The sequence below is a fragment of the Copadichromis virginalis genome, linkage group LG4, assembly GCF_057382275.1.
Source record: "Copadichromis virginalis isolate Kocher_CV1m ecotype Utaka linkage group LG4, C_Virginalis_male_GT1.1, whole genome shotgun sequence".
Classification (NCBI taxonomy): Eukaryota; Metazoa; Chordata; class Actinopteri; order Cichliformes; family Cichlidae; genus Copadichromis; species Copadichromis virginalis.
The window spans coordinates 9,961,826-9,977,906 of NC_140621.1; the positions used below are offsets into that span (position 1 = coordinate 9,961,826).

The 16,081-nt window shown below is 40.9% G+C and overlaps 1 protein-coding gene across 3 annotated transcripts; it reads right to left on the reverse strand.

The window, feature by feature from the left end:
• Positions 1-385: 385 nt before the first annotated feature.
• On the reverse strand, positions 386-14,602 carry ilf3b (interleukin enhancer binding factor 3b). 3 transcript variants are annotated; one of them, XM_085453421.1, is made up of 18 exons: positions 14,537-14,601; positions 13,127-13,223; positions 12,227-12,447; positions 11,949-12,123; positions 10,455-10,602; positions 8,931-9,022; positions 7,650-7,745; positions 7,286-7,397; positions 7,072-7,169; positions 6,391-6,502; positions 6,144-6,257; positions 5,539-5,744; positions 5,224-5,403; positions 4,860-5,141; positions 3,318-3,450; positions 3,168-3,215; positions 1,216-1,611; positions 386-1,108 (listed from the first exon to the last, which is right to left on the reverse strand). In XM_085453421.1, the coding sequence occupies exons 2-18, from the start codon at positions 13,127-13,129 to the stop codon at positions 978-980; spliced, it is 2,547 nt and encodes an 848-aa protein (XP_085309547.1). In that variant the 5' UTR covers positions 13,130-13,223; positions 14,537-14,601; the 3' UTR covers positions 386-977. The 3 variants fall into 3 exon arrangements, with proteins under 3 accessions (XP_085309547.1, XP_085309549.1, XP_085309548.1); XM_085453423.1 differs by lacking the exon at positions 13,127-13,223 and having other exon boundaries at positions 14,537-14,602; XM_085453422.1 differs by lacking the exons at positions 386-1,108; positions 1,216-1,611 and adding an exon at positions 1,741-2,627.
• Positions 14,603-16,081: the final 1,479 nt, after the last annotated feature.

Genomic DNA, 16,081 nt, shown 5'->3' on the forward strand with positions numbered 1-16,081 from the left:
TACTAACCTTTAACAAACTTTTCCGCTTCAGTGATGCCACTACATTACAGGACATTTATAACCCTAGGGGCATCTATGAACATTTAAAAAGAATAAAATAAAATCACAACTTATTTTACCCAGTTTCCAAATGCTTATAGCTGTAATTTTGGTAGCGTTTCCAGATTTCCTTTGAGCCTGCTTAATATTACCTGTGAAATACCCCACTTTATATTATTATAACTGTTAGCCGATAACTTTAGTCAAAACTGTAATGAAGGCTTTTATTCAAAATAAAAGTCTTTTATTGATACAAACATAGTTTGTTGTACATTAACTCAAGTCCCACCCAATCCAAAAGCTACATTGAGCAGAAATGTGACTTTAAACACCAGAACGTAAAGTGTACTTTCCAGTAATCTCCAAAACCATTTATTAAAATAACTACATCACAGTAGGTAAATTACAAAATAAGCCAAAATTACAAGCACTGGAGAAAAGTTGTTCTTGGGTCCACTGAATTGTTACAAAAACAAAAGGAAAACAAAACACACAACCCTGTAGTTTAACACCACAAGATTGTACTAAATTTCATGTGGAAATAAATGCTGTTGCCACATAACTGTTAAAGGAAACCAAGTCAGAACAAGCAAGTGAATTGTAGCATCGGCTTTCATATTTAGTGATGAGAATGGGGACTGGTAGTATCGATTTAAAAAAAAAAATTATATATATATAATTTTAAAAAAGACTAAGCACCGACCAGACCACTGAAACAGACCAGTAAATTCAGCCACAACTCTGCTTTGACACATCAAAGTCCAGATATCTCGTTTTGTGCCCACATGTGCTACATACAAACCAAAAGCACATACGAAGCAAACATAGAAAAGGCAGAGAGCACAGGCAAGCCGTCAATCACTTTCTTTGGAGAAGGCTTGAGACACTGATGCGGGGTGCTTGGTGCTGGAGATTCACAGATGGAGGGACGCAGTCGTCTATCTGTACTGGTAGTTCATGCTGCTGTCGCCTCTGCCGTAGCCCACCGAGTTGTGGTACTGAGAACCAAAGCCCTGGTTGCTACCTCCTCCACCTCCCTGTGAGTTGTAACCGGACTGGTTGTTGAAACCTGCACCAAAACGATGACAATTAGTGATGAAAATGTGTATAAATAAAATTTTTCTTAGAATCCTTAAAATCCCAACACTTTACCAGCGTAACTGTAATCTTGATTACCTCCAGCTCCTCCTGTCACTTGGCTCGGGTATGCAGTGCTGTACGAGTATCCACCTGCTCCCCCCTGGTTCTGGTTGAAACTCTTCTTTCCCTGCCCGTAGCCCTGGCCATACTGGTTATAGGAGCCCTGCCCTGAGCCGCTGCCAGACTGGTAGCCCCCTGCAGGCCCACTATTTGTCCCTGGGGGACCTGGAAAAGATGCTTTCCCTCCTTTGTGCATAGGAGGTTTCTTTTTGAGGGGCTTGCAGGCAGAAGCGGCAGTGTAGGCTCCATCGTTCTGGTAGTATGAACCATAGGATCCCTGTGCTGGGCCCAGTGCTGTGTTAGCTGGAGGGCCAACCGATGAGCTGCCTGATGCCCCAGGTCCTCCGTTTGTACCTCCGTTATTGTAGTAATCTGTGAAACAAGGGCATTGCATGGTCATAAAAACAAACATAGCATGGCAGCGGCTGCACCTACTACATGTTTCTTAATGGCAATACATTGTCACGCACAATCAAAACAAAGCCTGCAGTAGCACAGTGATGAATGAAGTCACATTTATTTAAAAAAAAAACAAAACAAAACAAAAAACCTAAAAAAAACAAAACATAAAAACAGCTAGAACAAGTCTTTTCACCAACACGCATCAGATCTTCCAATTCATCCACTGTCTTCCAACAGCTACAGTTCAGAACTTAATACAGATGGAAAACTGAAACCTGCAGACATCCCCAAAATAAGAACATCAGGCATTCAGTGCAGTAATGACTTAACAAGTGTTGCTGATGTGATACAGAAACAGCAGATTCTTTTGTTGTTTTCGAATAGACCACATGACCACTTTTTAAAAGCAAACAGGAAAAAACATGGGAGTGAGTAAAAAGCATTAAGAGTGAACTAAAAAGCAATCCACGTGGAAATGTTCTCAGCATTTGCATCCAAGAAAACGTTAAGATAAAGAGAGAGACCAGGCCATCCTTGTGGTCTTGACAACAATCCAAAAGACAGTCTAGTCCAGCTGCCAGCTAGTCACACTCCAGAAACAAGCCCCGTCCCCCAGTATGACGGGTGAAGATACTCTGCAACAAATCGGCCCTGCAGCTTGCAGAGATCCAGGAGTTTGGGTACATCCACGGCAACTTGAGAGAACACAAGGTGTTATGGCTACATGCATGCAAGTGGCACGTCATCTCCCCGAGGTGCCATGGTTACGACAAGAAGAACTGGCAAGACAGGGCAGAGGGTAGTTGTCACTTTGTTCCAAGGGTTGAGGACTTGGTGGTGAAGAGGAGTTCGTGATGCTTCGGGAAAACTACTGAGTATTTTGTCCGTTTTTATCCTCGCTACAGCACAGTTTTGGATTTTCTAAGACTGGGGGAACATCTATGTCGCAAACTCGTGGTAGCCATAGCAGTCTGAGACAAAGTCACCTAAAGAGTGAGACAGGGCAGAGAAGGGGAAAAAAAAAATGATCAAAATTAGATTTAAATTTTAGTTTGAATTTTTTTCCCTGCCTTAAAATTGTGGCAGGTGAAATACTCATTGGTCGGATTTTGTTCAAACTGAATTTGATTTGTTTTGGTCTTTTTTAGATTTCTCTGCTCCTGTCACGCTCTTGTAGGTCAGTCCTCAGAACAGGCTGCCAGAACGAAGAAAGGGGTACTCATAAGAGGCGACTTGTCAAAACCAGATTCAATCCTGTGGCTTAAAGCAGAGAAATGTAAAATCACTGAACTGGGAACAACCCAGCATATGGTCTTGCTGGCTGGGGGAAAAAAAAAAAACCATTTTTTTTTTTTTTTTACATAATAGACTACATTTCCCAGAGTTCTAGCCAGATGCAGGAGGACAACATCAATGCTAACAAACTGGCAAAAATATATAATTCTGAAGCTCACGGGGTAAATCAGATTCTCAAAGATTACATTCTTACCCACAACAAGATTAGAAAGGAAGAAATGGACACTCACTGTATCCGGAGTTGGCGTTGTTCCCATAACCATATGTTCCAAAGCCACCTAGGAGGAGCACATAAGTTTTATTTTCAAGAGATTTAACACTGTGTCAAGCACACTGACCAAGTCTACCAGCAGTACCAGTATACCAGGATCTGTTTTTACCTCCTTGGCCATAGCCGCCTCCATTATTGAAACCTCTGCCTCTTCCACGACCTCGCCCTCCTCTCCCTCTGCCCCTGGGGGCGCCGACATCTCCAGGTCCAGGGGCTCCCATCATGCCAAACCCTGGCGTGTGCTAAAGAGAAAATGAACATCACTTAAAAGGAGTTCAGCATAACTTTCTGCATACCTGTGTTTCAGTAACAATGACAAAAGTACATGTTACATAACTATATTTTACAGCTAGTCTACTTCCCCCATATGAGTAAGAACACTAGCAAATTTTAGTTATTCATCTTAGTGTTGTTTCCGTACCTTATTTGCTGATATCTTAACTCTTTACGTCATAAAGGCAACATTTGATGACCTCCCCTGTACCTTTAATGGTGAGTTTCAACACCTCAGTTAATACCAATAAAGACATTGAAAACAAACTACTGTAATAGTCATCAAACAAAGGGTAGCTGCACAGGCAGAGACCACCTTCGCTAACTTCTGTTGCAAACCCAGTCATTTTGTTCTATAAGCAGGCCTAAAATATGACAGGAAGCACTCCGCGCAGAAAAGAGCTTCAATGGTTACTCATGGTAGCCTTTCAAGGGTAAAGAGTTCAAATCAATACCATTATACTTTTGTATTAATAGCGTTAGCAAACAAAACAGTTAACCAGTTAGCTGTAACCTAGCCATAGTTAATGCCATTAGCAGATTAAGTAGTTACTTACCAGATCAGCTCAGTCTGGGTAAAGTGGCTAACAGCATCCACTCAAGATAGTATTTTGCTACATAACATGGATGAACTGCAGATTATCTTATCAGGAGAGCCAGCGTTTGCCACCATTAAACAGAAGATTTCCATTTATTGCAAGCCCTACAATGGACTATAATTTTCTCTTGACAACCAAATCCAAGATAGCAGTGGGAGTGGAAGAGAGCATTGAAGAAAGATGCTCATTAAAGTTTTTCCCCCTTTGGTTTTTTGGCAGATACTTCTGTTGTGCATCCTTCAGATAGAATTCACTTGTCAGCCTGTTAAGAGGCAACTGTCTCATGTTTTTAAGATGTGACACAATCCTTTCTAACATCAGTAATTAACTCAAATAGATGAACAGAGCACGTTTAATTTTAACTTTTTTTTTTTTTTATTTGAGCAGTAATGTGGCCATTATACTTGCTGCATTGCCTGTGTCATGAGCTTATTTTGACGTCATATGACGTCTTCTTTTGGCACTTCGGCTGGTCATGCAGCTCTTAAGTTGGCGTGTTGTGTGTCCAATCGTTACGGCTTTTACTGCCATTTTAATATGATGTTCCAATACAGAACGCCCCCCCCCCCCCAAACACAAGACCCTACAACTTTACTTCACTGCAAAACACAAGATGTAAACTTGTTGGATGTTACTCTTTCATCACTGTCATGGTACATTACCACTGAGCTGTACAGGAACTGATGTACACAAAATACAACATGAACCACAGTTACTTTAACTACAAACATGCTTTAAGCAAAAATCTTGGGCCTGGACTTTTGAAATGGGATGCTTACCATGGGTGGTCCCTTTTTCTTTTTAGCAGCTTCGGGTGCTGAGCCTTCAGGGAAGAGCCGTTCCAGTGCAGCCAGAGCTGCATAAGCCTTAGCCACCTTTTTATTGGATCCTGTGCCCTGGAACTTCTGCCCATCGATCTCCACCTCCATGACAAAACGTTTGTCGTGGCTGCCGCCGGTCTCTGATATGAGCTCATACTTGAGGCCTCGACGCTTCTCATTCAGCTCCATCACTGGGTTCTTGCCGTGTTTAGTGAGGATTGGTCCCTGCTGGCGAGCAGTCTGATAAGAAAGAGTTGGTGGGTAAAATGACACATTGAGCAGTACAGGAAACAACCCAAAAGCTGGTTGCTGACACACATACCTCTGCAGCTTCAGTGCTTTCTGCATTAGCTGCTCCTGCGGCAGCAGTGATAGTTTCGACAGGTGGCACTACTGGCTTTTGTTGTTCCACAGTGTTTGCTACTACTGCCTCGTCTGCTTTTACTGCCGGCTCAGGAGACTTTAGTTCTACTCCAGTGGGCAGGCCCATGTCCTGTAAAACCTAAAAGGTGCCCACAGAAGATTCATTGTAGGTTAAAAAGACAAGAATAAAGTCTAACTATAACTACAAAAAGACACTGAGGCAACAATGAAATCTAATATGCATTTCAGACAGTCTTGCAAATGTTTTGCCTACCTTTACAGCTACGTGCAGCTTGGCAGTGCGTTTTGATGGGCCTGAAGCCTCAAATGTCTTGCCATCTACCTCTACAGCCATTGTAAAGACAGGAACATGAACTGGGCCAGTCTGGGAGATCAGCTTATACTGTAGTCCTGGCTTTAACTGATTGAGCCTCATTAGGGCATTCATGGCTTGGGGAGGCTCAGCCTTCTCCTCTGCAGCTGGTGATAAAGTCAGAAAAACAGCATTATGATAACAATAATAACATACAGTAAAATCCAAATGTTTTACTTTAATCATCAGACTAGTGAAATTTCTTTGACCAGAAAGTAGTAATGTAGTTATAATTTTTTAAACCAAACATCTTTAACCTATTGAAAGTGAACAAACATCAAAATTGTTAATTCAATTCAAAAAGAAAGGAACATATTTGAGTAACATTATCAATGGCAGCACACTTCATGATTTCTGATACAGCTGAACTTCACATCTGATCACCCAAGTGTGTCTCTTCCGCACCTACCTGGGCACAGATTGTTCTGCCATGCCCAGATAAGCGCACGCACACACGCACGCACGCACGCACGCACGCACGCACCTTGAGCTAAAAGAGCACTTACATTTCTTCTGCAGCTTTTTCTTCTTTTTATTGGGACTCTTGTCATCAGTACCCTCTTCTTCCTCGATAGGCCTCTTCATTGGTGGTGCATATGCTGTACTGGGTGGGATTTGCACTGAAACACAACAACCGAAGTTGTGCAATGAGATCATTCAAATTATACTAAATACATATTAAATATACACCATGCACAGACAAAACTTCCATGTCTAATGTGCTTTTGTAGACGACTTAAATCTCAGGTTTACCTGTGTAATCGATAGGAGTCTCAGGTCGAGGTTTCTTGGGCATCTTAGAAGGAAGTGGATCCATTCCAAGCACTTTGTGAAGCTGTCCAAAAGCTGACAGTCTTAAGGCATGCTGAGGACAACAAACACATGATGTTAACTATATACCCATTTATGAATATGCAGAACACAGACTGTATATGAAAGAAGGACACAGACACTGTGACATCACTCACTGGTTTATGAAGCCCTGTTGTTAGTGTCTGAGCCATTTCTTTTGTTTATTCGTTTATTTTAAGTCAGAAGTGACTCTATTTGGACAACAGGGTAAAGTGCTAAGTCACCAGCTATGGCTAGCAAAACTCATCAGCATGCTGCAACCATAAACTGCTTGACTGCATCATAGAAACCAGCTAATTCAAGTTAAGCAATAGAGTTTGAAAGTACTGGAGTTTTTTTCCCCCCAATGACCCCAATTTTAAACCTAAATTTGAAATCAGTTAAAAATATAAAATAAACAAATCTCTCTCCATGCAGATCATGTTGGGCTGTTTTTTTGTACCAGGCTGTAAACATGATTTTTCTTCTTTTGCTGCATATTTGGGAATTTGAACACTGACGTTGATGGACATGAGCTTGCTTTTGTAGCCAGCCTCTTGGGGACTTTTTGAGGCACTGCTGCTGCCACACCCACACACTTACTTGTGCACTTGCTGTGATGTCTTCTCTTTGCTGCTGGTCCAAATGACCAATTGCATCTGTTGGCTCCTTCTCACATGGATCGGAAATTCCAGGCCCATCTTACAACATAAACAAACGACAGCATTGGCGTGTGCTTAGAAATAAGCGCACAAACTAAACAAGTACAATTACACTTGCACAATTAAAGTTTTGAGAAGAGATCTCAGGTGTATACCTGCCATGAGGATTCCTGAAGCCAGACATTCTAAAACCCTCCGCAGAGCCTCTCCTGCACCCATGGGCCGGTTCCCTGTGCCAATGGCTTTCTCACAGATCAGCTCCAATGGCTGCAAAGCATGAGAGATAGGATGCTATTTTTAAGCCCTTACACAAAGAGATTTCAGGTCACAGTATTAGAACGTGAGATAGTGGTGTCTTGAAAGCAATAACAAAGGAATTTTAAAGTTTCTTTTTTGACATTTTCATCAGCCTTAGGCAATATTTATTCAACATATCTGATAGTCTTAAAAAGGCACAATCAGCGCATATCTGTCCATCTAAAATTTATTTTTTTTGTTATAAGGTTTTCTTTTACTCACCCAGCCCCGAAGGGGGGCCCATGTTGGGACGCGGGCGCATAAGTCCCTTAGGATCCGGATGACAATGACACAGGAGCGAAGCCCATTGGCTCTAGCCTGAGGAAACAAGAAGGGGTGGGGGGAGGGGCACAAACAGCCTTAGTTAAACAAAAAACAAAACAACAACAAAAAACAACAACAACAAAAACAACAACACAACAGAAAAGCAGACTGTACGCAACAAAAAGCAAGATAAATATTCAAATATGTGGAAAGATAAAAATGAAGCCACACAGACTACAGCATTTTAGCTTTGTCATTATGGTAAATGTCCAGAGAGATTAGGTGACAGAATGATGTTTGATCACTTTGGTGGAAAAGCCTATTATGTCTGCAAATCAATAGCCAGCATGATCGATGGTGTAGTTACTGCTTGTAGGAAAAAAAAAGCATGCATATGAATGCGCGACTAAAGCCACCTCAAACTTTATGTCAACTTTAAAATGATTAACAAGTGTGTTATTTCAGAGGATATGCATACATGTGCTGTCATTAAAAGAGGCCATGACTAAGTTAGTGGCAAAGGAAGTTTAAAATATGACTCGAGGTGCAATATTTCTGCTGCTTTTGTGGCACACAGTAACAGAAACAGCCAGAGAGCAGAAACAGCTGAGGCCACATACTCTACAATAACAAGCTGCAGAGATGGAGCACTGATCGTTATAGTGTCAAAGCCAGAAATGAAACAGGCGAAAATACTACAATGAGATATAATCAAACACAATTAACTACAAGGAACCCTTTCTCTACCAAAAGTGGAGCTTGCGACTTGCAGAAGTGTGAAAATAATGACAAAGCACTCACAGCAACACTGACATTGGAGAAATATTGCACCTGGACAAACCATGGATTAGTTCTCCCCCCCCCCCCCCTTTTTTTTTTTTTTTTTTTTTTTTTTTTTTTTTACTGATTTGAGTTAGAAGCTGTTAAGCTAAATGTGAACACAAAGAAAATCAGGGACCGAAAAGCAACAATTTCTCCGTTTATGAAATGATAAAGCAATAAAAATCTGTTATGTGAGTAAAACAACTCTACAACAGTGCAATGACAAAGGTTTCCTAAGAAACAAACATCCAGGTCATCAAGAATTACTACAGGAAGTACACTTCAAAAGAGTAAATTTAAAAAAAAAAAAGAAAGAAAAACAAAAAACACATGGAACGCCCAAATAAAAGACAAACAGCATAAAACCAAACTCAAAACTACTTCTGTTTTAGAGACAAATAAAGACAAGATCCAAACCTGGAACCACTTAGCGTGGCGGAGAGACGCCAAGGCAGTTAGGCATTTCTGCCTGTCCAGAACATCCGGGGGATCGTTGACTGAAAGCGTTTCTATTGGCAGGTGGAATAAGAAGACAAGGTACAGTTTGACCAAGGGGAGTTCTGTCAGCCGGCCAGGGGGAACACAGGCAGCCTTCCCAAACCACAGCCAGGAGGGGAAAGGGGAGGGGGACCCCTCCACTGGAGAACCACCAAACGCTCCCAACCTCCCAGTTAATATGGTTTGACATGACCCGGCACGTAACAATTACACTTAAATTCCACCGGAGTGACTGTAATGCAGAGTGCGTTGTAACTGGAATATGTAAAAAAATAAGATTACAAGAAATAAAAATAAATCCCTGACGTAGAAAGGCAACTTTATAAAGGGATTTATAGGTTTCATCAAATGGGAGGTTGTCTCTCCATGGCCGCTTCAACTCAAATGATGCTTTAGTTTCATTGCCTAAAACGGTCTAGTTTTCTTTTTCTGGCGCTAACAGGAGGTAGAGCCCCTCCCCTTCACCCCTAGATTGGGTACACTGCGCTTTGCCCCTTCCGAGACAGAGAGCGGCCAGTTGGTCAAAGGTCCAGCGTCCCTAAAAATTGACAAACTAGAAGGCTTGACAGAGAGAATCAGAATTGAAACCACAGGCAAAAATGATCAGATACACAAAAGGTGGGTATAAAAAAAAGTCCACACTGCAGCAAAACTGATGGCTTAAAAAGAAAAAAATTAAACAAAGTCCCAAACTGGGCCTCACTGTGAGCACGAAGCTACAGATAAAGTCAAGGTAGAGGTCTATTGTTGAAAACTCAAAAAATGCAAAATACAAATGTTTTGTTGTATAGCTACCAATAATCCAAATAACTACATGTTTCACATTGCCATTAATTATTACTAGCTGACATGTGGGACCAACCCCTGGATTTTTGGGTGTGGTTGGACAGGCAATTTCAAGTGTCCCTTGTCATTATCTGCAACCCCAAGCCTTCCCTGCTCAACAACATCAGAGACTGTCAATAGCCCACTGCTGGGCGTCACTGCACGTTTTGCTACTCATTTTTGCTGCAATGCAAACTGTTCATCATCAATGATAAAACACATGCAAACAAAGTGGTCTCTCTTTTTGTATTTGGTTAAATTCTCAGTAAGCCTTCATTTCTTTGGTGACCTTGATCATTAAGGGGGAAGAGAAAGCCACGTCTTCAGAAGTCAGTAAACTACCTGCCCTATACTGTATATTGGGCCATCAAAAATGTCCAATTACATTACATGGAACTACAAGAGTGTCTAGAGAGCTATAAGCATAGCACACTTTCATTATGTGACTGCATTTCTTGTCCTCTAGCTCCATTGAAGGCCCAATAAACAATATCTGTCTAGGCTGGTTACCTGCCTGGCCTCCCTGCTGGAAACAGGGTGCCACTAAAAAGAGGGAAAAAAGAAGAAAGAAAAGAAAAAAAGAAAGAAAAACACTGAGGCTTTCAATCAGGAGCTTACCTCCAGCTGCAGCCCTCTCAATCTCTTCACGGACCAAAGGGGACGTCAGGTGAATTGTGAGGGTGAGAGGGGGCTCCTTGGTGTTCTTTATGACGATGCTAGCTTCACGGATCTGTTGGGTCACCACATACTTGTCTTCTGTGATCAACTGAAAGAAAGAAAACAAGACAATCAGTACAGTTTAAAAAAAAAAAAAAAGAAAAAAAGACTTGACACTGGTTTCTTTAACTTATCCAGTCATGAAGGAGGACACGTGTAGGGATACCAAAGACTATACAACTGTAGGATTTCCTTAACAACATAACACTACTCAGGGATCCAGAATGAAAACTTTGAAATCGCTTTTTCCTCTAAATTTGGGTTTATAAAAAGCCCTAATGTCTTGTTTCATTTTAAAGATATTGAGTTATTATAGAAATCTATGAAGCTAGCAAATATAGATTCTTGGTCCTAGATCATTTTGTTTTATTAAAACTGCTACCAGTAACTTTCCCCAACAGTTTACATACCAGTACAGATGTAATCTCAAGGCTTATATCAATGGATATGTTCTCATCCAACCAAATTCTCACTGGTGAGGCAATCGCAGATTTCACTTTCATAAGAACAAAGGCAACGACTAGCTTTTCCATAATACCCATTACTATCATTGTTCCCACAAATGTGTCCGTCTGCAGACACTTTTGGGTCAGAGGAGTTTTCACCCAAGCGAGACGCTTCTGATTAGCTTATTTAATGCTTACATTTACCGAAATTTTAATTAAAGAGTACCCCCAAGTGTGAAGGGCTAACCCGAAAATACAAGCTTTCCGGGCCTAACACAATGTTAATCAATACGTTTAAAATACGAATACTGGCAGGCGGACGATTTCAGCCAAATAACATTTTCATTGGTTTACTGCAGCCTTGAATTCATTTTAGCTTTACATTTCCTCTTCCCAGCTCACAGAAACAGGAGCTGCTTTTTGGGTCGGAGTCACTGCTTGTGTGCATGCTGCCAGTGGGAAGTTTTGTTTGTCCTTACTGCACAGGATGACACGGACACCCAGAACATCAGTCATGTCAAAATTGAAAATAATTTTCCCAACTCAGTTTAATTTCAGTTAGCTTTCAGCTTCTGCTTGTTTCAGTTTAGTTTTTATTGTTCTAAAATGGGCCGTTTTAGTTTTTCCAATTACTATAATGACAAATATGTTTGATAAGGCTAAGACTTTACAGGCATTACAATACAAGTAGCATCACAGCCACGTAGGTACCCCAAATCTCTATCAAGACATGACCCAAAGCTTCAGATTGATAATGCACCACAAAGACTAAAACTAATATAGTTTATAAACGTTTGCTCACTTAATTTGCCTTTTTCTAAATCTACTTTTTATTTTTATTTGTGTTAAATCGCATCTAGTTTTAGTTTAGTTTCAAGTTATCTGAAATAGCAATGTTATAGTTAAATAAAACTTTTCCAAATATAGAGTGAATCATCACACTTCTCACCTTGAGCTGTGTAACAAGGTTCTCAGACACCTTCTTCAGCAGACTGATGGTAGGCTTGTCCTTACAAAGGAGCACCAGCTCTAGGTCCAGGTCCCCCTTCAGTAACAGGCCTTTAGCAACCAGTCCCACCCTCATGACGCCACGCAGAGAGCGGGTGGCCTGATCCTTATGCTCACTTTGAAAAGACACCAGATGCACAGTGGAGAAGAATAAAATGAAACAAAGTCAGCTTTGGTTTTAAAAAGGTACTTGTTTACTCAAAGTCTCCAACATCTCACCTTTCTTTATCAGTCTCTGTGCCTGAGTCAGACTTTGTCGTCCCCTTTTCCTGTTTATCCAGCCAGTCAGAGACGGCCTTGAGTGCTCTCTCTGTGTGAGACACCATGTTTTGTACACTTTCCAGCTCTTCCTGTGTCGGGTAGATGGCAGAGTGTTTTGCCATAACATGGCGGTCGTCATTCATGAAGACACGCATGGCGCGGTGGCGCATTGGTGGTGGCTAGTGGTGAAAAGAAACAACAGCGTGAATTTAAGGGAACATATCTGTCACATGGCTAGACGAGATTAGTTTCAATCAAAGCATTCCCATCGTAACACTACCCAGACTTCAATGCATGAGATTTATTACCTTGCATTCCACAAATAAAAGTCTAACTTTTACTCTTGAAAATACATCAATACCTCATCTTGAATTACCCTGGGACAATTAACCAGATTAACACATTTATGCAGCAGCTCCTCAAACTTCAGTCGAGGTTCTAATCAGACCAGTTATTCAACTAACTTTACTAATCCAGTTTTATGAAATAGCTCCTGCTCAACCTGGAAAAACCATTTATCAAGATTAAACGGGCCACCAAACTAAGACCGCCTTCCTCTGACCTTGTTTGATGAATTGAAATACTGAACACAGAGGTCAAGCTACTAAAACTAATCATTACACAAGCAGAGGGTATGCACAGGCAACCAAAGCCAAATTATGGGAGAGTGATGGCAGTGATGTGAAAGCAGCCAGCATGTGTTCCCAAAGCCCCGGGCATCATGGAACAGCAACATGCTGGCTGCATCAGATGGGTCACAATCATTTGTCCTGTTAACACTGGTATTTAATATAAATGCCTGGATATCCTCTGCCCTATAAACAACGCGCAGTAAGACTTGAATAATGAAAATTTTACCATTGCTGTTGTGGAGACCGTGACGGCTGCTTTATCCAGTGACCCACAGTATTAAAACGGCCGTCTTGGCAGCAGATGACTTTGCTGCTGTCTGAGTCTGCAGGACGGAAATAAAAAAAAAAAAAAAAAAAAAAAAAAAAAAAAAAAAAAAAATCAGGGCAAAATTAAAACCCAACATTTTTTTATATTTCAAGTTTGTCGCTGTTCGACACTCAGTGGCTCAGAGGTGAAAATGTTTTTACACTTCACTGGCATCTCTGGCCCCCAGCTGCAGCAACATAGTTGGTACACATTTACAAGCCTCAGGCACTAAACAGGCCCAGCCTCTCCTGCTCCACAGTAATAAATAAACTCGTGTCTACAAACCACAATATTTCAGAATAAAGGGCAATCATGTATATATATATATATATATATATATATATATATATATATATATATGTATATATATATAATCCAAAATAAAAATAAAAACCAGGCTGGTGTAAACAGATTAATGTGAGTGGAGGGTAACAGCAGAACCTTCATGGATGACTGAGTGTTCATCAGTGTTGTCTGACGTGATGAGTGTAGCTGCTACTGTGTTACTACAGCAAAACGCTAAGATCTGGATCAAATAGTGGCGTGAAGTGGGCGGGCAGGACTTCTCATTCAATAATAGCGACACACCCACAGGTCTCACATACTGTAGCATTCCCATCGTGGGTCTACCTTTCTGTACCTGGATACAAAGCTGACATAACGTAAAAGAGCAGAAATCTTAAACACGGCTCGTACTGCCCCGTTTTCTACGCTCCAACCTGTCAACGACTTACCGAAACATGGCACAAAGCCAAAATGAGCTCATGTCGCACTCCCCACGAGCCACTAAAGCTTCACACTGAAACGTAACCTTTACGTCAAGAAACAACCAGTCCCCGAACCCTCGCAGCTCCAACTCGTGGATTTAAAAACAGACGCCATTTTAATTCGGCGCAGAGTCTGGCTGTTGACGGCAGCTAGCTCGCATCCCCGACAAAAACCGACCGACTGCGGTTTAAAGCTGCGCAGACATGCTCCACAAATCGGGAAACACAGCCATGTGTGTTACCATTATTCCCGCCAATTGCAAAACTCGATAATATGATGCACATTAACTGAGAATTTTGAATTTAAGTTCTTGTCTGCTGCTTATCAGACACCAAAATGGTAGAGGAGACAAAACGAGACCCCATTGAAACCTCAGCTACAGTTAGCACTAGCATGCTAGCTTTGCCGAACAATGGCAAAAAAAGCTCAACGTCTGAAGTCTACGAGCCCAAGACAGAATATACAGTCGAGCATCTGAACTACTCTTGGTATGCAGCTTCCTTAGTATGTTCATTCCTAAATACTTAAAGTTATTATTTCGGATCTTTTCTTGTTACTTACCGTTGTGTCGTTAACACAGCGCTTCACGCTAGCTCCCGGTCTCGGCAGCAGGAGCACAAATGGAAACGCCCACGATCTGGGAAGAGAATGGTGCTTATTGGACTAAATTTCCACGTGACTTGAATATTTACAAATAGAAAAGCGGAACACCGTCTTTGGGGCGTGGCTAATAATCAAGGCATTGAATTCTAAACACTTGGCTGATTGATTCAGCAATGTTTGGGACTAATGTTATTGTCACGACAGTTATCTTACATAACAAATATTCGTAGTCATTTCCACCGCTTGTGTGTTACTGTGAGAGATATCCATAAAGTTTCCCCCACAAGAATAATGACAGTTATTTAAGGATTTGGTCTAAAAAGTAGTGGAAAAGGCTATTTTAAAAAGAAAAAGTAGCTTTGGTATCTTGTATGAAAAAAGGGGTTGCAGAAATTATAAAGAAAATATCACAGAATACTTTTCTTGATCCAGGTATAGTATTACAGTCTGGAATAGTCTTTTCAAATTAAAATTGTCTCACATCTTATCAAACTCAGTTCTAATCAGCTCACGAAAACTCGAAACATTTCAGCATTACATTGTTACTGTGCTGGGTATCTGGAAGTCAAACAGTTGATTTTGACACACCATCAGATACTTTTTTATCAAAGGTCTATCACCAAATTATCGTTATATATAATTTATGAAAACTATTGTTATTTTTGTGATTCAGTTCAGTTCCAAGACTTCATGCAAACTTTGAGAAAAGCGCATTTAAGCACAATGTCAGACTCTGTGATTGGCTTTATAAAAAAATATATTATTGTGACGCATATAAAAAAATCTATCATAGGGTGAGAGGCAGGGTACACACTGGGTAGGTCACCAGTTGTGTTGCAACAACACATAGTTTACCTTTTAGGGAAATAAATATCCACATGAACCACTGCCATTTCTAAGGTTTTCCAACTCTTAAAATTACACTTCTCTCATTTATATGATGTAAGAACCCATATGTGGGTTAGCAAAAAGATTGATAACAATGACAAACAGCTTGTTTGTGTTTGTCCAAAAGTGCAAAATCAGACTAACAGTCCCATTAAGGCTGTGATGGAAAATTCTAACACAGACTGAACGACTCTGTTCCCATAAGATAACGAGTGGTTAAACTGAGATCTTTTAACTTTTGACCTTGAGGAGTTTAGAGTGGTAGCATACACCTCCCTTTTGCTCTGGAATGCACAAAACTGTTTGAACAGCTTTTTTTTTTTGTTCTTTTGCTGTGCAGCCCTGACCGCTTCACAGCAGATTAACCTACATAAAATGAATATGTTAAAGATTCACTTTCCCTCTTTGTTGCTACTGTCTTTAACTTTTCTGTAGATTTTAAAAGCTAATGTTCACTAATTAACATTAAAGGTTTTCAGTTTGTAACAGTTGCTGTTGTAACGCAGTGTATCGTCGCACGGCGGCGCCTCCTGTCTCATGACTGGTGCGTCACCCCCGTTTTTGTTCTTCTTCTACCATCTCTGTAATGGATTCTTACGTGGGTACGCGGACTAG